Here is a 26,611-nt window from a genome sequence, read left to right on the forward strand (position 1 = left end):
AAAGTGTGATAAACAAAATAATCTGGAATTTTGCCACTAATTTTATTTTTAACATTTCTCATAAAAAACATAAATAATTCCATTTCTCATTTAACAAGGCCAATATAATTTAAAATGAGAAACATGAAACTGCTTAACTTCAGATTGTATTCTGATTTTGGCATTTCTGGTTGTGCATGCTACAGAAAAGGAAAGGGTAGATCCTCAAGAAAAAAAATACTTTATACTAACTGCAATTGGATCAGCAGATAAAAAGTTACAATTTTATATTTTATTTAATCATGAACACATATTAGTTCTTCTACACCCATGGGAAAACTCTTAGTTGTCTTTAAAAAGTCCATGACAACAAATTTCATTTCTCTGAGGTTTTGAGGATATATTATGATCTGATGTGCACTGAAGAGGCCGTGTGAATGTCAAAAGTGAATACCAAAGGACCTGCTAAGGTCAACTTTGTCGCTTTGCTCAAAAACGGTTAGATCAGAAAACAGTTCATCTTTCTACAAAGGTTGTGTTTCTGCTTGATTCAAATTCTCCAATCAGAGGGAACCATCGAGCAAATAGCCTTCCCCCTCTCCTCTCCTTCCCCTGTCTCCTCCTCCCCTTAGTTTGTGAGTCCCGCTAGCATGTCTGACAGATCCACTTGAGAGGAGGAAGGTGGAGAAGGATGCAAAGGGGCATCCCCAGATCAGCCTCCATGTATTGGCATGAACAGGAGTCAGATGCCGCGTTGGCAAATATCTAACATCCAACCTCAAACTCACTTTACAGCGGTTACTAAAAAGGCGAGCTGATATGTCCAAGGGTGAAAAAAACAGTTTCCACTCACTCATGAGGAACGAGAGAAACACAAGAGCGGCCAAAGTTTATTTATGGGGACTTCATTAATGTGGGCTTTAATGAACATTGTTTGCTGTAGGGAAATTCAAGTCGGAGTTTTCAAACAAACGGATTTTGAAAAAAACCTCTGTACCAACATGGATAGTGGCTACCACAACGGTGACATTACCTGTAAGTTGATTCATTTTATTATTTTTTTTCTAAATGCTGTCAAATGCAAGGAAAGTGTGCTTGTAACTGAAAAATTTGTCTGACTGACACCAAACCACTGTCAGCTGCATAATTGTCCTGTCAGGTTACAGCATTTGGTCACCTTAGCCTTGCGTGTCCGACATCCTGCACCACAAACACTTCCATCAGTTAGAATAATGGATTTTTGACAGAATTTTGCACCAAGGAGAGAGGTGTGGATGGAGGGGAGAGGGAATATTATGAGTAGTGCCATTCATCATTGTGATCACTTCAACAGATCATTTACCGTGATCTGTTTTGGACTATAAGGCACAGTTAAAATCCTTAGATTTTCTAAAAATTTATGGTGCACCTTATAATTCGGTGAGCCTTACATATGATAACAGCTGTGCTTACTGACCAATTTTATGTGGTACATATGCTCAAAAAGTATAACGTAAGTACGAAGCCACACCGCTCAATGGTCTCAAGACTGACTGACTGTAATGTTGAAACTAGAAGTGCATTCATGTAAAGGCTCCCACATATTCGGGTGTACTTCGCTCCACGGAGGTCCGCGCATACTTGAGGCGTACTCAAGGCGGACTAAATTTTTACGACAGGGTATGCGGTGTCGCACTATAAACTTCTCGGCTGCAAGGAGTCTTTACATCGAACTGCTTTATATGTAACACCGAGCTTGATAGACTGAGTTGCTGGCGGTCGCAAGGACGCGCGGCGCCACAGTCCCTTTCTGATCTCATAATACAAAATAATACAAAATACATAATACAAAATACATAACGAGATTGCAAGAGTACAATTAAGAATACATTGACTATCACACATTTATACTGTGTGCAATCAAGTTTAAGAGTGGTGAGATAAACTATATACTGGTCGATAGTGGCCTATTGTCCTTAAACACCATGCAATAAAATACTTTCTCCTACCTCCATATTTCAAAGTTGCTACTGTTTTCTAAGCATGAAAAATATCTAGCTGAGACAAATGTGATGTATGTGTTTCAGTGTGGATGTGTATGTGCATGTGTTAGTTCCTGTTCTGACCACAATGAGTCTTATTATCTCTCTAAATAGATGAGAGAATACCTTAATTGCTCATTGAGTTGATGACACTGTTATATTCAGATAATATCCCCTTGCACAAAAGTGACAAAGTGCAGATAAAGGAAGTTGATGTATATAAATGTGAATAAAAAAAACCTTTAGCACACACATTTATACAGAGTATCTTTTGGTATAATTGCAGCTTTTATCATTAAATAAATGCACTGACAGTCCCAGCTCCACCCTTGTGAAACACTAAGTCTTTATCACTAATGGACCAGTGACTACTACTGTAATTACACAGGCTTTTGTCTAGCCCAGTGCACAACTATCTTGGAAGCAGAAATTGCTCTGACTTTTTGTTTCTTTCTTTCACATCTGCAGTAAAAGGGCCACCTCTTCCTGGCCCAAAACCAGTTGGGCAAATGAGTTGCGATAATGAAAAAAGACAAAATTACAGCAAAGCTGAATGTAAGATGCTTTTTACTTTTTGAAAGAGCTGTTTGAAAAAAAATCTGATTTTGACTTATGGTATGATGTGAATATGATTGATGCTATAGCAATAATATTCTGCATGAAACCCAAAAAAGCCAAATGCAGCATTGAGACACAATTGTACTTTAGGTTAAAGTGTAGACTTTAACCTAAAAAGAACAAGTGTCTTTTTTAGGTTAAAGTGACAAAATTAATTACACTAAATTTTGTGTAGGTCTACATGCCACAATGACATCTGTTTTGAGTTAAGGAAATCAGTCAGCTTGATGTGGTTTTGCCCCTTCATTATCTCATAACTATTAAGTTCTGGGCCTTTCGGACCTGACTGTTCCATTTTCATAATACTGCTTTCTGCCATTGACGGTTCTGATTTGACTTTAACAGGATATTTGTAAAAATCTGTTCATCATCTACTGTATGTAATGTGGTTGCTTGAGTCCAATAAATAATGATAATAAATAAACCAGCAGCAGCTCAATTTTAGTTTGATCAGAGGTCTTGTATTGTCATATTTTAGATGAGTTAAGTGGCCCAAATGCAGATCCAAAAAATAAACATGGATAAAGTTGGAAAAAAATAGCTTTAGCTTTAGTTTTATTTAGTAATGAACTAAACAAAATTCTGAGCAACAGGGGGGAAAAAAAATATTGTCCAATGGCGTTGTTTTATTCCCCAATACTTGTAAGGTACTTAGAATACTAAGAAAAAAAGTAATAAATTGGAACATCATACAAGTGAAACTGGATATTTAAGGCAGCATGTAATGCAAAATCTACTTTTTTAGCCTTTAAATGCTAAAAATGTAATCTCTTTGGAGGTGCTGCATAGATATTTTTAGATTATGTTTGGGCCATATTTTTCAAGCCGTTTAGTTTTGTGAATGGCTTGAAAATTGGATTCTTGAAATTTGAATCAATACACAACCCTATGATATGGCAATTCACAGTTATGCACACAGGAGTTCTAATTGGTGCTGGTGTTACAGCATAACAAGAATACACCTATAATGCCATGCTAAAGCATGCAGTTATTTTTTTCTTTTCACATTTTTACATTTTATAACAGCACATATCTATGTAATTTGAAGATTGAGTATCAGAATCTGCTTAAATTGGCAATAATTGTGTGTACAATCAATTCCTTGATTGTCCACATTCCAAACACTCCGCGTACATAACAAAATATATGGTAAATGGCCTGTATTTGTATAGCACCTTATCAAGTTCTGAGGACCCCAAAAGGTTTACACTATATTCAGTCATTCATCCATTCACACATTGGCGGTGGTAAGCTACATTGTAGCCATAGCTGCCCTGGGGCAGACTGACAAAAGCAGGGCTGCCACACAAACAGCTCCACCGAGCCCTCTGACCACCAACAGCAGACAAAGCTGATAAAATGTGAGATGGTGGGTTGTCTTACACCACTGTTGCGGGTTGTCTTACACCACTGTTGCTCCGTGTTGTGACTGGTTTATGCAAATAGTACTCTTTAGCACCAGTCTCACGGTAAAAGTCTAAGCAGTTTTTGTGCAGGATGTGTGAGGTCTCTTAGTTGCCCTTTTCCTTACCCTAGACCTGTATAAGTCCTGAAATGAGGAAATGTCAACCCAGATGATCCTCTCTGCAGACCTAATTGTTCAATGTTCTTTGGACCTGTACTATTTTGTGGATGCCAGAAACATTATTACTATTTGTAAGGATTTGCAGGCCAAAGCAAAAACCTTAGGGAACTATACAGCAGAGGAGCAGGGATTCCACTTTCTCCAACAGTGCAGAAGGACAAACAACCAAAAAAAAAAAAAAAAAACAGACACTCCCATATTGAAACAACCCAGCTTTTAAAGCACCAGCCTGTACTAACTAAAAAGAAACAGGGGCGAAAACCTTTACAACATTTACCATTTCTATTTATTGAACAAACTAAATTAAAACTTCTAGAGGAAAAACAAAACACAATTTACATTCAACTTCAACAAATCAAAACAATACTCCAAATCCTAAACAAACCCCAAAACATCTCCCCTCCATCTGAATCAAAATGGATTTTCCCTAATGAGGCGGATTGACAACACCAGGTCCATATTAGCACTGCTCATGGGCGCGCTTCCATGGCAACACCTGACCAGGTGACCTCAAAGAAAAAAAGAGTGGTGAGAACAACAAAACAAGTTCATAAAGTTACATCAGATAAAGATAAACTTAAACCTTTCCCCAAATACTCAATTACTTTAAAAAAACGCAAATGCCTGTTTACAACATCTGTTAGTGAGGGGGTAAATCCCTCACACTATTTCTCTGAATAATGCTCTTCTATGTACCAAAACCTACAGAACACAGACATGGTTCTGTCATTTTAGGTATAAATTGTGCCATACTCAACATTTTTGGATAATAACAAGAACAGTAGTTAATTCAATGGGTTTTTGAATGAGGAAGAGGTAAGACCACAATAAAGTTCCAACTGAATAAAAGCTAAACCAGTACAAGTAATCATATGGCTTGAAAAGCCCTGGAATCCATGTGAATTAGCATTTTTTTTAATAAATTTACAAAGAATGTATAAAAAGCTGCATTCTTCATTGAATCCAAAGAGAAAAGAAAGTTACTTGGATCCATCATGGTACTTTAGGTATCTCTCCTTACTCCCTGAAACTGAAACAAGGTATGTCAATTTATTATTCTTTGATTAGCATGATCTCCAAACAACATGCAAAGAATTCACATAGGGTCAAAATTTTCCATTCTAATTACTCTGGACGGTTTAGAAAACCATCTTAATTAAACATTATTGTTATCTGGGTTTGTTTAATTCTTAAAACTGCAACTGGGTCTTGCTGCCAAATAAGTCCCTTGGACATTGCAGCCACTGTGTGTATGTGTGTGTGAGAGAGGGAGAGAGAAGGAGAGAGAGAGTGTGCAGAGCCAAGTGGGTCAGAACACTGATTTCTTGGTTCCCTGTGGAGACAGCAAGACCTTTATCTTCAATTTCAGAGATTTCCTCTGTGGTCAGAACTGGAGGCTACATCACCTATTTCTCCTTCTCTCAAACACTTTTTCATTTTATTGGGCCATCACTTAACTTAGTCAAGACAAGAGATGATATAAAGTGTACATTTTTACAGCCATGTTGGACAGATGCATTGCCACTACAACTTTGAAATGTTTGGCCTAATCATGATGGTATTTGCTACTAGTAGGTACATAATTTTAACGTGTCTTAAAAGTGTGGCGTTTTTTCATAACACCAACTTAATTACTAAAAAACCAAAAAAAAAACCAAAAAAAAAAAAACCTAGTGGTTAGAGCAGCGCGCTTGCACTCAGAGAAGGATGCAAGTACCCGGTTCGATCCCCAGCTCCTGCACTCTGGGTCCCTGAGCAAGACCCTTAACCCCAGATTGCTCCCCGGGCCCCGCACATGGCAGCCCACTGCTCCCCAAGGGGATGGGTTAAAAGCAGAGAACAAATTTCGCTGTAATGTATGTTTCAATGTATGTTTCAATGACAATAAAGATGATATTACTAAATTACTATTACATATTACTAATTAGCAAATGCGGTGTGTAAGGTTACAATAAAAAGAATAGTAGACAGTATGTTACAGAATTATATTCTCGTAATGCAAGTTTATTCATATTGCAATTTCAGTAACAAGATATTCAAAGTGCTGTACATGAACAGGAAAACATTACAGACATACTTAGGAAAAGGAATAAACTAAATGAATCCTTGACTAGAATTTTTTCATAAAAACATCACACATATACAAGAAAAGGAATACACTAAATTGGGGCTGGACGATTTAGAAAAAAAAGCATATAGATAAAATAGAAATCATATTGATCGATATCGATATTCATCAACAAATTCAAAACATATATTTTAAATGCAGCCCTGGCCATTTTATGCCGTTGGTTAGCGACCTATTTTTAGATAAAGAACATTAAATTCAAACTCAACCCTTTATTCAACCAACTTTTTTACCAAAACTGCAAGTTTTTGAAAAAGAAAAAAGAACCCGCGCTCTCTGAACTCTTTGAAGGGGCGGAGCTTGGTTTCTGGGTCTGCGTTGTGATTGGCTGGAGGATGTAATGATGTAATATTAAGCTACATGGCTAGACTTTTTATTGACCCTTTTTCAATATAGGTCTATCGATCAATATTTATTGTTGAATTATCGTCCAGCCCTAAGCTAAATACATCCTTAACTAAAATTCTTTGATACATTCATCACTAAAAATTCTAAGAAAGCTACAACTTCAGGTCTCTGATCTGACTTTTCTGACACTACAGCTAAAACGGAAAGCAGGTAAAAAGCACAGTAGGGGCGATGTGTGTGTGCCTATGGATTTTTAGTGTAATCGTGTGTGTGTCTTTGTGTGTGAATTGTGGAAGATAGCACTTGCAGCCATTAGTCTTTTATAGTGATATAATGTTATCAGACAGTTCAGTTCAGTACGCTCTGTTTCAAGGTCACAGATGTCACAGGGCATCTTGTTAACATAACATACAGGATAAATTAAGATTGCAGGGGAGCCAATGTATATAATAGCATTTGGTTTGGGTAGGCAGACTCTTGTTTTTCTGTCTGCCTTAAAGTCTCACTGGTACATCTCAATGGCGATTCCAAAACAGCCACTATTGTGGTCATTCTGCCAGGGTCCAGCTTCCAGCTTTCTCCAAGATAATTCCCATTCTGCCTTCAAGTTCAGAAAGTTTGATCAATTGCGTTGAAAGGTCCAGCTGACCAGATCCATCATTTATAGTTTGGAAGATATGTTAAAAGAGGCTCCAAAAATTATTGATAGCAGTAAGCAGGGAAACAGGGATGGGAGAGGGGAAAAAGAGATCAAGAGAGGAGAGAAAAGTAAAGCGTCCTCGTTTACCAAGAAGAAAGAAGAGCAAAAAATGTGGTGGGATGTGATTAAAAAATAGATTCTACTGAACTAAACTCTTTGCAAGAATTTTAGCAAATAACAATATATGTTATGAAACAATAATTAGAGTCTTTCAATTCAGATACATTTTATTGATGAATTTCTCATCTTGACCTTTTGGAAACTTGTGAGCTCCTCACTGGTATCACCGGTGATCTCCAACGGGTCCCTAGCCAGTGGTCTCTGCTGTGGTAGTGTGGCCGAAGGTGCAAAAGAACTGGGGCCAATTGGGGAGTTGGATTCTATGAAGCCTGTGTGCTGGCCTTAACAAATGCAGCATATGTAAATCATACTGAGAATGGCGCTGTGTCACTCATATACTGTACTTCCCCAACGGCCTGAGACAGGACAGACGGATGTGATTTGGGATAGTGCAGTGATTTATGTAATGGATTTTTTTCAAACCTAATTGTTAATTGTATCTTATTTTTGGAAGTGATAAATCTTTCATCCAAAAGTCATATTTAGACACATTTTTTCCCATCTGAGCTGACTGACTTTTGGTTGTTAGAACTTCTTAATGATGTAAGGCTGCAAAGTCTGACCTTGTTACGTGTTTCTAAATGTAAGAGACCAAAACAGACTGTTAAAGTTCTTTGAATAGCACACTTAGTGTTACTAAAGCAATGCATTTTGCCTATTTGAAATGTAAAGCAACAAGAAAACCAGTTAAAGCTCTGTAAATAGCACTCTGTCACCAAGCCATGCTTATTGACTATTTGTTGATTGTAAGGAAGCAAAAATGTAGTTACATGAACTGAATAATTGGGTGCACAAATCTTGTGAATGAATAATTTTAATGTACTAATTCTGCTGATTCAGTACACTTAAAAGAACTGCAGTTTCCATCACTATTTGAGATCAGAATGTGTTTGGTCTATTTAGTGTAAAAGACGACTTTTCGTGCACAGACCCAAGTGTTTTTAAGACTACATGTATGAATTTAGATGATCTGATGGAAACAATGTCTGCTTATGTCTTATTTTATGAACAAATGATTAACCCCAAAAAATCCATCACTTGGATTACTAAATCAGTTAGAAATATTACTATTCAGAGGAGCACCTGCTTCAATCAGGGTAACCTGGAACAACACAGATAATTTACCAAACAAATGAAGAAGAAAATTAAATTAACCAAGAATCCTTGGTTAGTTTAAAACGCAGAGGTCCTATTTGGAACTGGCAGCCCCTGCCCTGCATGGGAAGGGTTTTAAAATATGATGGAGACACAGAATAAAAAGTATGTCATATCCTTGAATGGACAAACTGAACTGTGCCTCTTTATTGAAGTGATTATCTTCTGCAATTATTTTCATATTCATGGTTGTAATTAAGAGATTTTTTTTTAAGGATACCAATTTCAATTAAGTACCAACTTATTTCACTATGGAAGAAAATGGAATGTTAATCTTTTGTGGATCAATGAAAAGTCCTGAACCTGATTATATTAGGGAGAAGTATACTTAAAAATAAGTGTGCTATTCAGCTTGTAGATATTTTCTGTTTTATCTTCCAGATGCACCTACAATTGCACAAGATCAATCAATCAATGCAGAATTTGCCAACATCCAACTCAATGAACATACATATCTAAGGCTAAGACTTCATTACAACAGCTGCATTTTTTTTCTTGTCCTTTAAAATTTGTAGAGCCATGAGGCCTATCAGCCTTTATTAGCTAATAATACTTTTAGGACCATTAGGAGTGGCTGAGACTCCCCCACAGCCATACTTAGCAGTCTCAGTGGTGTACCGCTGGAGGACAGAAGTAACCGGGCCACTGTGTGACAACCTCCCCTCAAGCAAAAAAAGGTCTGAGCAGACTTCCAATTTGACATCGCTAAGACCAGGATAGCATTCCCAGCGGGTTATTGGTGTGAGACTTTAAGCCAAACAAAAAGGCAAATGTAACACATAGTAAAATATTGTGCTATGAACAGTAATTGGGAGAAAATACCATTTCTCAGACTTTTTAGTTTTTCTTTCTTTTTACGTTTAAGTTGCAGCCTAGGTGAAAGACCTGATTGTCTTAAGAATTGAGAGACTGGGCTTTAGAATATCGCATATGTGTATTTTTTATGATTAGTCAAAAAAGCTAGCAAATGTACTGCACAAAGAACACCATGTAATTTTAAGCTTCTCCTGCTGGTGCTGCTCAGATTGCCTTATTTAAACAGGGGAACAGTGAAATCGAGTTATTCTCTGGGTTGTACGCATTGTTTTTCTTGTTTTGTGCAAGGTCCAAACACTTGGAGAATGGCTAGGGGACGACTGTTGTTGATCAAAGCAGAAAAATAATCAACTAAGCGAGAGAGAATGTCTTCTAATATCTTCTTTCCTTGCTCAGGGCTAAAAACAAACTGTAGCAGAATTAAAAGTTGCTGTGCGAAACACAGAAGTGTATGTGTGCTCCTTTTTTTGTTAATTAGAAACGTAAAAAATGCCCTGTTTTGTTTGGGGATGAGGGAAAGAGAACAAGTGACAGAGGTTCAACAATTAATTCAGAGACGATACACTATATTGGATTTGTAAGCTACGAATCTGAATTTTTGCAGCAGATGCCAACTTAGGCATTACTAGTTGATCAAGGTTGAAAGACTTATTTTCTCACACTGTTTATACTGTGCCCAACACAGAGGGATGGCCAGTCCTCATTGACGGGTCATGCATAGGTAGTGCTGTTAAGTTATTCATATAATCTGACCACCTTTATGTTATCGTATTACAACCACTCATTTGATGTAAATAACATTTGATGTGATATGCCACTACAAAGTATTTTTCAGATGTGCATAAAGTGGAAGGAACATAGATCAAGTTTTCTTTACAAATTAAGATCTGAAATCTTGTTTACATCCCCGTTCTTGAAATACCAGCACTCCTTCTGTTTGTTCTTTCCACATGTCTTATTGTAAGCAATGACTTTCTTCTCACCACTTTTCCATAATGGGCAGATTGCTGAATTGCACAATTTATAGTTGTCCTCTCAACAGGTTCTCCCACCAGAGCTGTGCCTCTCTACAGCTTCCCCACAGTTACCATCGGCCTATTGGCTGTTTCTCTGATTAATGCTATCACAGCCAGATCTGTCAGATTAAGCTAGAAAACCATGTCTTGGTACAATAGCAATTGTGCCATACCTTTCCCACTTTAGTATGATGTATTAAATGGTACTATGTGAGATGTAATAATTTTTTTTAATACAATTGTGTGCTAAACTTAAACACAACTTTATCCCTGAACCATCTGGGGTGTCCTTTGATCTTTGTGATGCTGTATTTTCACTAATGTTCTCTAACAAGCCTGTGATGCTTTTACAAAACATCAGTATTTATAGATTCAATCTAATTAGCTAATAGATGGACTCTATTAGCTAATTAGGTAGCTTCTGCAGAAACTTGTTTGCACTGGAATTTTAGTGTTATAAGAATACAGAAGGCTGCATGCAAATGCATGACACACTTTTCAGATTTTTATTTGTGACAAAAAAAGAAAGCCACATTATTCTGCTTATACTTAACAAAACACATATAACACACAAAATGTAGACATGAATCACCAACCCAATGTAAAGTGGGACCCTGAATGTCATGGTAAACTTTGGAAACAGTTGGAATGACACTTTACACCACAAATGGGAATCGTCTCCCAGGCATGATTAAGGAACTAACTAAGGGCCACATTGATCAAGGTCCTCCTCCTGCTTCAGTTCTCTACCCGCACATCAGCTCATGGTAAGGGAACGTGCAGAAGTGATTACTCTCGAATTAAGACTTGCTTCGCTGCAGATATATGTGTGACATAATTAAATAATGGCTGCCTCACCCGAACAGTCCCAATGCAGGCGAGGCTCCCAGTCTCGTCAGATTGGTGCAATATTAACCATGACACATGCGTAACTAGGCTGGTAATTAATGCGCTGAATCAATTACAAATTAGTCAATTTGGAGAATTCCCCACAGGATACCACTCATTACTAGTGCACTGATGGAGTTGCAAGTTCTTCTCGTGGGAAGGAGTGTCACTTAACTCTTCTCCTTTTGTATTCTATCATATCCGTCTTCTCAAGGTAAGACTTGAAAGACAGAGAAGGAAACAGAGGCTGCTTTGGTATACCATTGAGGATGTCAGTTACACAACTCTAGATTGTAAGTATTGTCCAGGAAGAGTGGGAAGGTAATTGGATCTAATGAAGGACCCCTTTCTTTAGCTAATGAACATTATTATTATTGGGAACAGCTGCTATGACCATTCTGATTAGATTTCCTTTAAGCAAAAACTTCATTATAAACCTTTAAAAGCAGCCCTGTAGCTTTATTAGCGATTTTAGTTACACTAATACATTTGTTTGTTGCACAGCTTTCAGTACATGATACTACTTAAAGCCTTTGTAAATATTTATGAATTGACGAGATTTTAGCAATAAATATGTTTTTATTAAATGTTGCTCTTCAAACTAAACTAGTTTAGAGTGAAGGTGGTAATAAAATAAACAAGGATTTATTTCCAGTGTTTGTATTAATGCAGATCACAGCAGTGCATGAGGTGCACACTGCATCATTTGTTTCCCTGTTGGTATAGAGTGTGTGTGTGAATTATGGGTCTTTTTAGTTTAATTCTGAAACTGTCAGGAACTGAAATAGGAATGAGCAGCCATGACAAGAGACAAGCAGATATATTATGGAAGCACTCGTCTCTTGTGTGCCAGTGGTGGAGCATTATCATGTGTACTGGCCATATTTTGGGTACAGCATTGAACCCATTTGTCTTGTTGTTTTATTTGTCAGATTTTACTCTGTGAGTAGCATTTGCTGTTTCACCACATCCTAGAGGCGCCCTACTCTGTTAGGTGACTGGAGAGTATTTTAGTAAAGTGAACACAATATCATGTTCTAGAAACTAGGTTGTGATGACTTAAGTTTGTGACAGGGTACATTATCTGCTTGGAAGTAGCCACTAGGAAAGGGCATATGATAATCATACAGGGATGGCCATGATCAAAAATATAGTTGTCTGAACAATGGAGCAAGCAGAACAGCTCCTCCCCCATTTTTAACCCATTTTCTGACCCCAATAAATCTGATCACTCCCCCTCTTTAGTCTGACAATCTATGGCAATGGACAAGAAAGTTAAAATGAACTGAATCTCAATAAGCTTTTTATGTGTTATTATATTGCTCCCTCTCTCATTCACCATCCTTCTGATAAAATCCAATAGAAAACTCTTCACAGCATTCCATGAGTAAGCTGCAGCAGCTGAGACCTGTGACCAATCCAGAAAGGAGCAGCTTGCAGCAATAACATGCAAACGCACACACATGTTGCTCCTCATCACTCGTGCAGGCAGCTTAAGAATCAGAATCAGTGTTGTTGAACAAGATTGTGTACATAAACACAACTTTGGTCTTACATGGTCACAACATACAGCTATTAAGTATACAAATGTGAACTTAAAGGAAATAAAATATAAAAAGAATAATATGTGTATATAACAGTTTGTACAGAATTATTTTAATTCAAAAGGTAGGTAGGGTAGTGCAGATACACCTATTTTGTTTCACAGTGGAGTAACTGACTACTTAGGCTGTAAGATGTTAACTGTGTTCATCACAGAAATGGCCAGGGGGAGGAAGTTGTTTCTGTGGCGCCTTGTTTTTGCAAGTAGAACTGTGTAGCACCAAACTGAATGGAAAAGGTCTAAGCAGTATTGGTGCAGGATGTGTGGTCTGCAGATGTTAGCTGCCCTTTTCAAGTCTCTAATGTAGAGACATTAGAGACTTGCATCGCAGGGTTGATCAGCTCTGCAGACCTGATTATTTGTTGCTGTTGATCCCTATCCTGTTTTGTGACTGAGCCAAACTACACAGTAAAGGATGTGCACAAAACAGATTGAATAATGGCAGTGTAGAAGCTGGTCAGCACGGTCATCTCCACTGACTTGAACAGGTTAAGCTCAAGGTGGTCAACATTGGCTGATCTGACCAAAGATGACATGTTTAGCTGCATAGCACCCTGATTTGGTGTTAAACACTGACAATGTTATTATAGTGGGGGATTTTAACATTCATGTTGACACTGAATATGATAACCTCAATGTAGCCTTTAATACTATCATAGATTCAATTGGTTTTGCTCAAAATGTGCATAAACTGATGCACTCTTGTCTTCATACTGTAGACCTTGTGCTGACTTAATGGCATTGATTGCGAAGAGTTAACAGTATTTCCTCACCACCCTGTCCTATCTGACCATTTTTAATATTTTTGAGTTCAAATTAGCTGAGTTTTCCATTCCCAAAAGCAGGTTTCATTGTAGTAGATCTTTATCAGATAATGCTGTATCAAACTTTAAAGAGTCTGTTCCCCTTTTAATTTCCTCACAATCACAGAAATGCCCAGCAGATGGCAGCAATGTGTTTTCTTCCCATTCATAAATTGATGCCTTTGTTGACTGTCACTTCCTCGTTGACTTTTGCATTAGGCAATGTAGCCCCCTTGAAAAAGAGGACAGCAGGAAATGCTTTGTGCATTTTTCCATGCATGGTACTGTGATTGGCTTAAACCAAACTTTGGTAGGTGGGCAATAGGTGTTTCTTGGCCCAATAAGCTTGGAAAGTTCTGCTCGATGCCCCTATATTCCCCGAATGGTTTTGATGGGAGCAGGCCCAGATTGATAATGTATAGAACTAAATTATCCATCTGCTTGCTAGGTTAATAAATGACTGCAGTTCAGCAACTGTACTTATTCAATAGAGTAGATCCAGAGAAACATGATGCCAGTTTACATCTGCTAAAACTGTGTGATATTCCAGGACTTTCCAGTTTGAATCAAGAATGCCAAATTAGACGAGAGACAATATTTAAATTTGATTGTTGTTTAAATAATCAGACAAGCCAAAACAAATACCTATGACTGTGTTTTTACAAAGGCTCAGATATTACCTTTGCATTGTTAGTAAGTTACAAACATCAGGGAAAACATTCAACGAAATTGTTAAAACTTTGACCTCTGCAACTAGGCAATCTAGTGTCTACAATGTGCTACAAGGGACATGTCGCTGGGAGGGTTTATAACTATTTCTGCCCATATAGGGAAGGCCATTTCAAATTAACATAAAGTTGTTGTGAGTGATGACCTTTATCTTCTAAGACAGCAATGCCTCAATTCAAAGGGCACAGATGTTGACTGAAAGTGCAGAAGAAAAGATGTGTGAAATGTTGCTGTGTGTTTGGTAAGATCTCAATCTAGGACATTTATTGAGGTTTTGAAAATATACAAAAGACTGCACTTATCATGTTCACATCTAACAGCCCAACAGTACATCTCTAGACTTTTGACACGTCCTTTTGAGGTGTGCCTAAACGGTTTAAGGAGTGATTTACTTGAAATGTCTTTCTTTTAATGTATCATTCACTCTTAGTTAATGCATTATGTACTTGGACAGGAATATAAATACCTTGTAACTGCAAACTGCTAATTTTAGACAGTTAATCTTCCATGAATTAAATTAATACAAAATGCACTCAACATTTCCATTTAGTATTACACTGTTACAGGTAAAGTTTGAAGACTGTTCAAGCTAAACCTTTAACATGACAAAATCCTAAATATGTTTTAGATTTATATATGCTGTTACAAATTTAGTCTCTTAACTGATTATGAAAAGTGAAAAAGATGGAAATTAATTGATATTTTCCAGTACAGATGTACTGATATACTTTTTCAGGACTGATGTGAAAAAGTATGGTACATCCATTTCCTGAACCCACTTAACTTTACAGGGTTGCATCCCCCATAGTCACTGGGTGAGAGGTACACCCTGCGTAGGTTGCACTGGCAAATAATAAATATCAAAATAATGCTAACTTTAGCTGATTCATGAAATGTATAAGTAACTCTTTGTAACATACAATGGACCACATAAATACGGATTCCTATCATTGTAGTCAGTTATTATGTTTACAGGTGGCAAGTGGAAACAAATGTTTCCTGTTGAAACAAAGGGAATGCAAATAGTTCCAACCCCCAACCATACCAGCCCAGTACTAAATATCACAGTGATTTCCAATTGTCCTTTTTTGAAATTATAACATTACTAGACGTATTTAAAGAATATAGACAATGTGTTTTCTCTGAGTCACCAGGCTATTCATATGATGGAGAGTTGAAAATTTTACAATTTTATTTTCAGTTATCTGCTTGTTTTAGACTTCCAATATAACTCCATACAATGCATCATGTGTGTTCTCTATTTTAGGTGCATTTTGCCCTGGGAGCATTACCAAATTAAAAATATTAACTAAATATTGATATAACTTGCACCAGATGTGTCAAGCATTGGACTTGACACACCTGCTTCTTGCTATGTTTAAAATGATATTAAAAGTGACTTATTATTGTGGAAGGTTATGCTGCATAGAAGCCAATGCTTTGAACAGGCGGTGCAGTTTTTTTCTTCTAAATTTGCACACACTTCCCTGATGGCGCTGGATGACCGCTCATCACCACCAATGTCAGTTCTTTGCTGTCATTGTATGATGCAGAAGAACAGCAAGAAGACACCACATATGCATTGCAACAGTAGGACGACGAAATGTTGGTAAAAGGCCAGCGGCTCACATCAGGTTGGTTTGCGCTCCAGGCATGGTTGCACACCAGATGATTAGTGTACGTTATGAAGTATTTTCAAGTCAAAGGCTCATGTCTGAGTGAATTTATGAGTCATTGGAATAAAAGTCCAAGTGAAGTTCTAAGTCATTTGCAGCTTTCTGTTTAATCCACTCTGATTGTTGACCAGACAGTGTGGTGGTCTTGGTCACGTTGGCTGTCAGCACCTGAATGCTAACAACTTGCCCCTCACCTGAAAGAGGGAATTTTAAAGGCAAAGAAAAAGGTTTGATCTGGAGTACCGTATACTAAGGACCATAAGAGTCACTGGAATATGAGGTGCACCGTGAATTACACTGCATGAAAAGTGAGATTTTCGTCCCCGTAAACTACCGCAGATCTCCCTCATTTTCGGCAGTTAACGACAATTTGCAACCCGCGCTTGTCGCCGTTTGTCAGTGCCACAAATTGTCGGAACCGGACAATGACGTATGTGGAGAGCAATCAGCTGTACTAATGGCCCTAATTAGCATATGAATGCAGCGAACCAGCGCGGCTGGCCAGGTCTGGCTTGAATAACCTACTCAGCATTGGCTGAAACCACTATTTTCAAACAAGTAAAAACGCTCGTGATTGGCAGCAAAACCACACGTGGCCAGGCCAGCCTTGAATGTTCTTACTCGTGATTGGTTGGCATATATATAAAATATATATATATATATATATATATATATATATATATATATATATATATATATATATATATATATATATATATTCCTACAGTTCCCACAATATCTGTCAGTGGAACAAAGCGGCGGAACGGATGGTAGAATGTGTCATTAGCTAGCTGAGCACGTAGAGCCATTTCTTTTCCAGCAGGCTTCCTTTTGCATCTTAACAGATTTTTGAGCGCATTGTACTACATAGAAAAATGGTCAATAAGCATGACAGGAAGCACATATAAGGCACACCGGATTATAAGGTGCAGCATACATTTTTGGGAAAAATTAAGGATTTTAAGTGCGCCTTATAGTCTGAAGAATACGGTATATAGACGGTTATGAGCTTTTTGAAATAAATAAATAAATAAAGAACTTGTTCACTCTCATTTGTAGTTTTATTTTGCAAATTAATGCCAGATCCAGACTACATATTTCTTTTTATATTTGCCAACACTCAATATTTAACCTGAGTGTCATTTACATTGAATATGTTCTCTGAGAGAAGTCAGGAGGATTTTCTTAGTTACACTTATAGACGCTTTATCTGGATTCTGAGACTGCTTACAGATGTGAAAGTGAGCTCAGGCAGAGGATTTACTGATGCAATATGGAAATAGAGGAAGAGAGCTTAGCAAAGGAAAACCTAAGCCGTCCCAATACACCAGCACCATGTATTTGTCTTCAACACTGCATCCATGCAAAGAACATTTACTTGCCTCAGTATGTATGGAAATTAGTAGAAATCACACAGATAACTTAAGTGTCTTCAAACATGTTAATCATACCCAATTTCCCAACCTTTTTCAACAAACTATTTTCGGTACACCTTGTTGTATATTTTTTCTGAAACATGCTTTGGTACCAATCAATCAAAAATGGAAGTAAAACACAACCCAACCCCTTAATGTGTCGTCTGTTGCCTTCTATCTATTGTTCTTCCTGGTTCCTTTCATCCCCAAATCTTTGTCCTTCCTTCACTGATTCTACCCAAAACCTTGCTCTCTTCTTCTTTTAGAGCTCAGGGATTGAAGGACTTAATTTCTAAACGGCGCACGTCTCAGTGACTGAAGTGAGGGGTTTGTTCCGCTGCCACACTTCCGTTCACAAATGCTTCAGCTTGGGGAGAAAGAGGGAGAAATCCCTGTTAATCTACTGATTCTGACTCTCACCATCTCTTTTGTTCAGTGTTGCTGAGATACTTATGCATTGACCTTTTGGAATTTATGTGAGGTCAGATGACCCAGGTGGGGCAGGTGGAGGGGCTGAAATAATCATATTTAATTTATTATGCATATGCAATTCTTTTTTTTTTCCTTACAAAGTTTTTCTTTCCTTTCTGTAATCAAATCTTGTCCTTATAAATTAGTTTTTTTGTTTGACTGGTCCACATATGTACTTCACACACCTGTTATAAAATAGTTCAAAACTGATTTTTCTTAAATATGTAGCATAGAAAGTAATATGCTTTTGATTGGCACAAGTCTTTTAAAACTGTAACACTGCTTTGTTCATACAGTCTTTTGCACAATTCTGAAATAGCTTGAACTTTTGATCTTAGACATGTCATGACCATAAATGTCCATGTATATAATCAGGATTTTATATGATCAACCGATTGAAACCAGTGCATATTTGTGAAGCATAACAAGAACGATCCTTGGTTATCAATATTCTTAACATTTTCTTTACAGTTCTGAAAAGTATACCATTTTATATGGCTAGCCCCCTTAGCTCTGATACTCTCAAATAAAATCAACTGCAACAGGATGCTCTCAGAAGTTACTTAACCTGGAAGTGGAGTTCATATGTGTATTTATTTGTCCAAATATACATACAACCGGTTTGTGCAAACCTCAGAAGTTTGTTAGAAAGAATTAGTGAACAAACTTACAAGACTTATGAGGGACATGCCAGAGAGGGAAGCGTAAAGTTTTCAAGTGGTTTAAAGCAGAAATAGATTATAAAATGATGTCCTAAGCTTTGACCTGGCATGGGGCTTTGTTTATTTTATCATCCAAAAAGTGTGTAGCACCTACCTAAGACAATCAAATTTAACGGACAAACCAGAGACGTGATTATTATTCAGAAAAAAAGCCGTGTGGCCCATGGTAACTCTTAATATATGAGAAGGACAATAATTATAAAATATGGCCTTTATGAAAGGATCAGATGAGACAAAAATTTCATGTCTTTGCCAACATGGAAAATGCTACGAGATTACACATGCAACGCAGATACAAGACACAATGTTTTCACCTTTTCTTTTTTGATTGCATGTATGTAGAAAGATCCAAAAAACATTGTCCCAGAAAACATTGTATTACAACGGCACCTTTACAAAACCTTGTGGGTTTTTGTGTTATCTCTAACTTCTCCTCTGTTGCTTTGTCAACATATATCATTACGCTTGCTATGATCCAGATGCGTGTTTCTCCCATTGGACATACTTTGCACTTGGGCTGATTTTGATGACATGTGTTTAATAAAAGTGGCCATGCACAGGGCAGATTTAGCCATTAGCTCAGCAAGGGTTGGTAATCACTACAAGTTGTTTCCCTTCTCCCGTGCATTTTATTACTAAACAAATAATGTGTGGGCTAAAAAGTGTGCATCTGCCATCTTGTTTCTCCTTTGTTTTATTTCCCTCTGCAAGACTGCACTTGGGAAAGTATTGATTTGGGAGCTGGAAAATAACAAACCGACAACTGTGCGAATGCTGTAATAAACAGCCTCAGAAAAAAATGTGAATAAAGCCCCCATGAAGTGTGGGCCCTAAAGTAATTATTAGTTTCTGGATATGCTTAGCTACAGTCAGCCATAACTGGTTTCTCTTGTTGTTCTTTGCAATCAAGCTTCTAAACAGGAGTAAAAAGTGCCTGGATTGTGAAAAAGGAGTCTATTACATGCTGCTATATTACTGCACTATATACTGTAGATAATTGTAAATAAGCTTTTTTGAGTACCAGGCCATCTACCCTTCAGTGCGGATGTGAGTCATCCTAAAATACTTCTTTTCACTCTCTGTTCAGACTAAAGTGCAGTGTATTACACGTGAGAAAATATACACAAACTCATAATCAAGCATTTTTGTTAACAAGGTTAACTTTTAATCTAATCTGATTCTAAAATCTGAATTTAAACATATCTTGAGTTGCGCATTTTAATCCAGAATGCTTTTACTGAATTCTTTAGTGTTAAGTGTTGGTATTGGAGTCTCATCTGAAGAAAGCTATACAGATAACATTTCACTATCTCTCCATTTGTTTTTAATATGTCACAATTGATAATTACATATTTAACAATTGAATGATCATTTAATTTTTATATTCATGTCCTTGTCTGCTGCATCCAGCTGAGTTGACTTATAGACTTTGTTTCAGATCAGGGAGCAGGTGGAAGATAGAGATTGATCGATGCTGGTTTTTAAGGCTGATACTGAATATTTTGACATTAGGCAACCTGACACGTGGGGCCAATTTAAATTTTTATCCGGGGGGGGGGGGGGGTTCTTGAAGCCAATATTGTTTTTGTTCTTCTACCATTTACATGAGAAAAATGCCACAATGATAACGAATGTTATACAAGTGTCGATTTAAACTAAAAGGACACAACAAACCTCAGAAAATCATGTCTGCTTAGAAGAAAAAAGCTGTTTTCACACCCAAATGTTTTGGGTGTAAAACAATGGTTCTGAAACACTGACAAATTCACTCACAGAGTCACTGCACAATGGTGTAGTTTATGAGTCTTTCTGGTAGGGATGACCATTATTATTTAAGTATGGAGAAGACATATTATGGAGATTGACAGAATCAAAATGCAAAAAATAAATAAAAAATAAAATAAAAAGAAAGTCCAAAAGATTTAATTGCAGCATTTTGAAATGTTTTAAACAACTTTTATTAGCTTGTAGCACTGTAAGTGCAGTCAGGATTGATAACTGCAAATTGATAAATGGCAAAAAAACATTTTGCCATTGATAGTTACGCCATTTGGCTCATTTGTAAATCCCCAAATATGCATAGTATATATACAAAGATACTGTATCTTTACTTTAATAGCTCAACAGAAATGCACCATTCTAAATGTTTGCACAAAACACCTTACATCTAACGGCTGATCGTTCTCTATACCAAATTTCCAGTCAAAGTGATGCTGAGCAAGAGTGCTCACTCTGTAGCAATCAGACTGTCCAGTAGTAAATTGATAAGCATTGCTCATTTATTTAAAACTTTCTTGCAAAATTTGACAAATACATCTGTTTACATGAAATTTCTGTTTCTGAACAATTTATGATATTACTGTGCATATTTTCTCTCAGTATACAACAAAAGTAAAGCAAAATCAATCAAAGCATCACCAGCAGCAACACAAACCATGCTGTGTGGACCATTTGTGATTAAGATATACAAAACTGGTATTTGATCCTATCCTAAACAATATGACTTAGCCAACATTTTTATCTGCTTTAAACTAATAGCTACAAATAGGCGGTGAACATAAAATGCAGACAAAAACATCTACATTTGCTTCAACATTTAAAAAAAATCTTAAATACAATCTGGACTTACTAATGTATGTTAAATATGGTCATCAGCTAATTAAAACTGTGCTCGGATTGTATTTTGTTTACTGGTGACTGATGATCACACTCTTTGACAGCTTTCATCCACCAACTTTCCTTCTGAATTATTTCACCTCTATACTTGAGTTGCAGCAGCAGTTCACGTACAGACTTGTTGATTATCAAAATAAGTTGGGCAAGCATGAGAAGACTTCTTTTTGACTGCTTGTCTGCTAATGACAGCCACCATGGATGGGTGGATGGGAGGAAAAGGACACATGCTGTCACTTTGATTCACGCTACAGCAGCTCCAAACGGGTGGCTCCTTGCCAATGTCTCAACAGTCGTTATACCCTCCCTAAATGACATTTAAAGTGTGAAGCAATGGTTGTCCTTGTGGCTCAGTCACCCCAGGCCGAGCCCCAGCCATAAGCACTGAACCCTGAGCCAAGTTCTGCAGCGAGGCCACAAACCCTGAAGCAAAATCTCCTGCCTTGGATGCTGTAACTCAACTCTCTGGCATGATTGAATATATAGAAAGTGACCTTGAACACTTGGGCTACCAATGATCTGATGTGGGCCTTTCCTTCTCATTACTGCTCCATAGTTTGCACATTTCTTTTCGGTTATTCAGTGGTTGTATGCATTTGTTATTTAACATTTTATTAGGGTTATCAGACTTTACTATTATATAGTCCTTTATTTTGCTATACAAGTAAAACAGCATTGCTCAACGGCATTGCTCAACGGCATTGCTCAACGGCATGTGTAATGTAGTAATCTCATTTTTTAATCCTCAGAAAAATATACTGTCAACATTACAGTGAAGTCTGTATGATTTGGTTAAAACTTTTTTGTAAAGTGGCTTGTGACAAGATATGCTGATAACTGGCACTATGTTACTGTACTGAATTGAAATTAATTATTGTACATAATGTTATTTTGATACATATTGTTAATCTGGAATTACTTTGGCAAAACACAGCACATAATGTACGCAGAAACACACACACACACACACACACATACATACATACATATATATATATATATATATATATATATATATATATATATATATATATATATATATATATATATATATATTCTTTTAGCTTTCATCACTTTGAAGTGTGTCTTCACAATATCTAAAATGAAAAACAAGATGGAATTATCTCTCTGCTGTTTGTGTTCTTACAATGTGCTATCACATGGCTAAAAAATAATTAACACCCCCCTCCATAACTCTGTTTACAGTCTATACGAGAAGTTACGGGCTATGTGTTGGTGGCTCTGAACCAGTTCGACTACCTGCCTTTGGAGAACTTGAGGATCATTAGAGGAACCAAGCTTTATGAGGACCGCTACTCGCTTGCGATCTTTCTGAATTACAGGCGAGATGGAAACTTTGGCCTTCGACAGCTGGGTCTTAAAAACCTTACAGGCAAGTGGCTGAACTGATTTTGTTACAAATGTTCTTGCGGTATATTTTGTTTTGTAATGGATTTAATTGTTTTGATTTGGCTCTTGTTGAAAATATTGTGTTCAGGGTGAGTAAAGTAGTGGATGGAATTGTTTGGTCTTTATTATAATGTATGCAAAAACCTTTTTGTAAACTGTGCAAGAGTGATGCATATTTACAGTAAATATTTCTGAGTGATGATGCTAATGCCACTGCTTTGAGTAATCAGTGGCAACCTGTCACATCATGCATGCAACATTATCAGATGTGAAAAAGTAATTACAAATTATCTCAATGAACATCTTTTTTTAAAATAGATCATTTTAATCAATGTATTTTGTTGTACTAGAACATATCCAACCATCAATATATGGGTACCAATATCCCCTATACTATTATTTAAGAAGACCCACAAATGAGTTACCAGATGCAATGCTTACACATCTGCATTTTCATCATGACCCTAACCAGTAGAATGCTATTTGGGCTTCATTTCCATCCACTGCTCACATGCTTGTGCTTTCCATGATTAACAATCTACTCGTCAATCAACCCTAGGCTGTTTGATTTTAAGTTGAGAAGACATTACATGTGATTGCCTGATAAAATAGTCCACTAAGTAGGCAAGTTTTGTGTGGGTGGCTTTGCTGTTTTGCGAGCAACAGATCTTTGTGCTTCTTGGTGTTTTTCGGGAGCCCTGACCTGGAGGTCAACATAAAATGAAGTTCTCGACTCGTAAACAACATGAAGAGCTTTTTCACTACTGGGCAAGAGTGACATACCACAGAGATCTGAAGTTGTAATAAAATATAAAAGTCATGATATATTTTTTTAAGCTAAATTCAGCCTCAAAACCACTCTAAGTAAGTAAAGTAAATGTACACAATAGGAAACTGTGTAGAATGGCACCATGCAAATGTATCTAGAAATAAATTATGACCTTTATTTTCTGAAATCTCTAAATTCAAAAAAACAATAATCATTCCACACTTGCAATGTTAAGCTTTAAGGTACATGCACAACCAGTCTCTTTTTGCTAAAAAGACAATATACAAAGCTGCTGTACATAACACAGTGAATAGGAATACTATGCCTTCATTTTACAACTAAAGGTAGTGATTTGAGAAGGAAAAACCTTAACTTGAGAGGCAACAACAATGCACTGCAACCATAATAAAACAATTATCAGTGTCAGATTACAATACATTTTGCCATAAGTGTTGCTTGCTCAGTTTTGTTAGATGAAGGCATTGCACTTATCCCCATTCTGAACTTCTTTTGAACCATTTTACATTATTTAGTTGGCTCTTATCCTTCCATTCTCTTGGTGATTCCCTAGAGTTGAGAGAAACAACAAAAGACTGATCAATCTTTATAGACAAAGACAGTATTGGCTTTCATGTTGCATCCTAGTGTGGCATCTTTTCTTACATTTTGCACCATTCTTAGGCAACAGAATGTGTCTGTCGCAAACAGTAGCTTTTTGCAAAGCCAGCTCTGTTCAGTTGGGTGCCAAGTTGAAGCCAGTGTTCTGGGAGTCAGGCCTGGACTCTAAGAAGAGGCTGTTTGATCTGCCATCAATGGCCTTAAGCCATTAAGAGGGGGGAAAGTTATGTACAAAGGCATTGCCCTGCAACTGCTCTACTGCATCAATCTGTGTTTTACTCAAGCAATGTTATGTAGGGGATTAAAAAAAATATTGTTGATTAAAAAAATATTGTTGTTTTTCAATATTTTTCTCATCCTCAACAGCTGACATTTTAGTATATCCCTGTTTGGCTTACATCATTTTAACTTTCACCTATCTCATCCAGTTTACACTCACATTACATTTAGAGGTGTATTCCTTGGGATTTCAGATAAGCAGTGTAAAATTTTATTTTTATTCTTTTTCTTGTTTGAGATCCAAGGAAGTAATGTTGGTGTCCTCCTGCAGCAAGTGGATACTGTACCTTGTAAAATTATTGACCCCTTGAATCTTTACCTATTTTAGTACATCCCAACCTGTAATTTAAACGTTTTTTTTCTTGTTTTGTATTTTATTTATTTGATGGATCTGCTCAAAGTAGTGTAAGTTGGTGAAGTGAAATTAAAAAAATAATACTAATAATAATAAAAAAAAATAAAAATTATATATATATATATATATATATATATATATATATATATATATATATATATATATATATATATATATATATATATAGTTAGTGGGGGATACTTGCGGATATAAAATGTGAAAATCTTGGCTGGATGTTTTCGCCGTTTTGAGTTAATTATAAACTGTTTTGACACTGTGTGTGTGTGTGTATGTGTTTGTGAGTGTGTGTGAGTGACTGTCTGTGTGCGTGTGCGCGGAGCAGGCTTGCTTTCAGTTGCAGAGAAAGAGAAGGATAGATCTAGATGGTGCACCGGTGTGAAAATCTTTCACACTGACGCTTTAAATTATGCTTCATTCTGCCTATTTTTAATGTCTACAGCTGAAAATCCCAAAAAAAGAGTTGGTTTGAATATAACAACCTTTTACAGTTTGGGATGAAATTCTCAGGGTAAACTGTAATGGTAATACAGATTTCACTATTTGTAAAAAAGTTAGATGTTCGTGGGAAGGTACTCTCTCAATATACGGCTGGAAGTTGTAAAGTACAAACCTATACCGTGCTTAACCATTTTTGAAAAAAAAAAAAAAGATTTATCAGGATAGTCTTTATTGTCATTATATGTATAACCATAATGAAATTATGGAATTAAAAAGGAGGAAAATTATGAGAGAATTCAACATGTAGGAGCTATGGGAGTGAGGTTTCTTTCTTTCTGCTGTAGAATGTGTGTAAGTTTTAAGTGGTTTTGGTGTGGCCCTTTTCCCAAAATGTAATTATTTCATAGTTGGAAAAAAAGCAGGTGAAAATGCTAACAACATCTGAAGTGGTATCTGCCAAAAAGCATATCCCTGTCCTGTCTGTTCCATCACTGGGCAAAAACAACAAAATCATAAATAGCATCAACACAACCTAGATGTATCCTGTCCCAGCTTTTTCCACATATTCCTAAGAGAGTGGCAGCAACAAGCTTTTTCATTCAAACACACACTTGTAGTGGGACTCCACAGAGCAGGCTCAAAAGCTAAAGCCTACCTTTTTAAAAAGCTTAATGAATTGCTATGGGTAGTTGTATGTTTCTCATTCCATACACAATTTGCAGAAATGCTCTTTCTACACATATACACATAGTAATACATCGAAAAAAATCACATACACTCATGGGAAAAAACTCATGTTAGCAGGTCTTTCTCACTACTTTTTGCATACATGGAACAGAGCATTAGGGCAGCTGCTGTTGGGGGTTGAGACAAATCCTTTGTGCTAGAGTGTTTGCAGTTGTCATCACAATGCTTTGTGGTACTGAAGAAGAAAATGTTTCCAAGTCCTCTGCAGTACATCAAACTCCTTCCTTCATCTGAGTGTTTTAGTGAGCTGACGGCTAGACATCTCATTTATTACAAGGCCTTTGATGTTGCTGTCACATTAGTCCATTGCTCCTCTAGCTAAAGCTCCCAGGAGAAGTGTAAAATGATCAATATCATCTATAAGCAACATATAAAAGAGGATCAAACTTATTAAGACCATGAGAGGGTAATTGAGAAAAGGAACAGCAAGAGGCCATATGTATTTCTACTTGGGTAAAATTGCCTTGGGATGAAATCAATTTGTCGGTACACTATTGTAGCATTCCAC

General features: G+C 36.9%; 1 protein-coding gene across 1 annotated transcript in view; it reads left to right on the top strand.

Moving 5' to 3' along the window:
- LOC118558175 (receptor tyrosine-protein kinase erbB-4-like) overlaps positions 1-26,611 on the top strand; it is a gene marked incomplete at its 5' end in the record, with an annotated part of 135,901 nt that overhangs the window by 23,060 nt on the left and 86,230 nt on the right. The window contains 1 exon segment of the mRNA XM_036128631.1: positions 22,673-22,859. Coding sequence (XP_035984524.1) covers positions 22,673-22,859 — 187 coding nt within the window.

The sequence above is a fragment of the Fundulus heteroclitus genome, unplaced genomic scaffold, assembly GCF_011125445.2.
Source record: "Fundulus heteroclitus isolate FHET01 unplaced genomic scaffold, MU-UCD_Fhet_4.1 scaffold_105, whole genome shotgun sequence".
Classification (NCBI taxonomy): Eukaryota; Metazoa; Chordata; class Actinopteri; order Cyprinodontiformes; family Fundulidae; genus Fundulus; species Fundulus heteroclitus.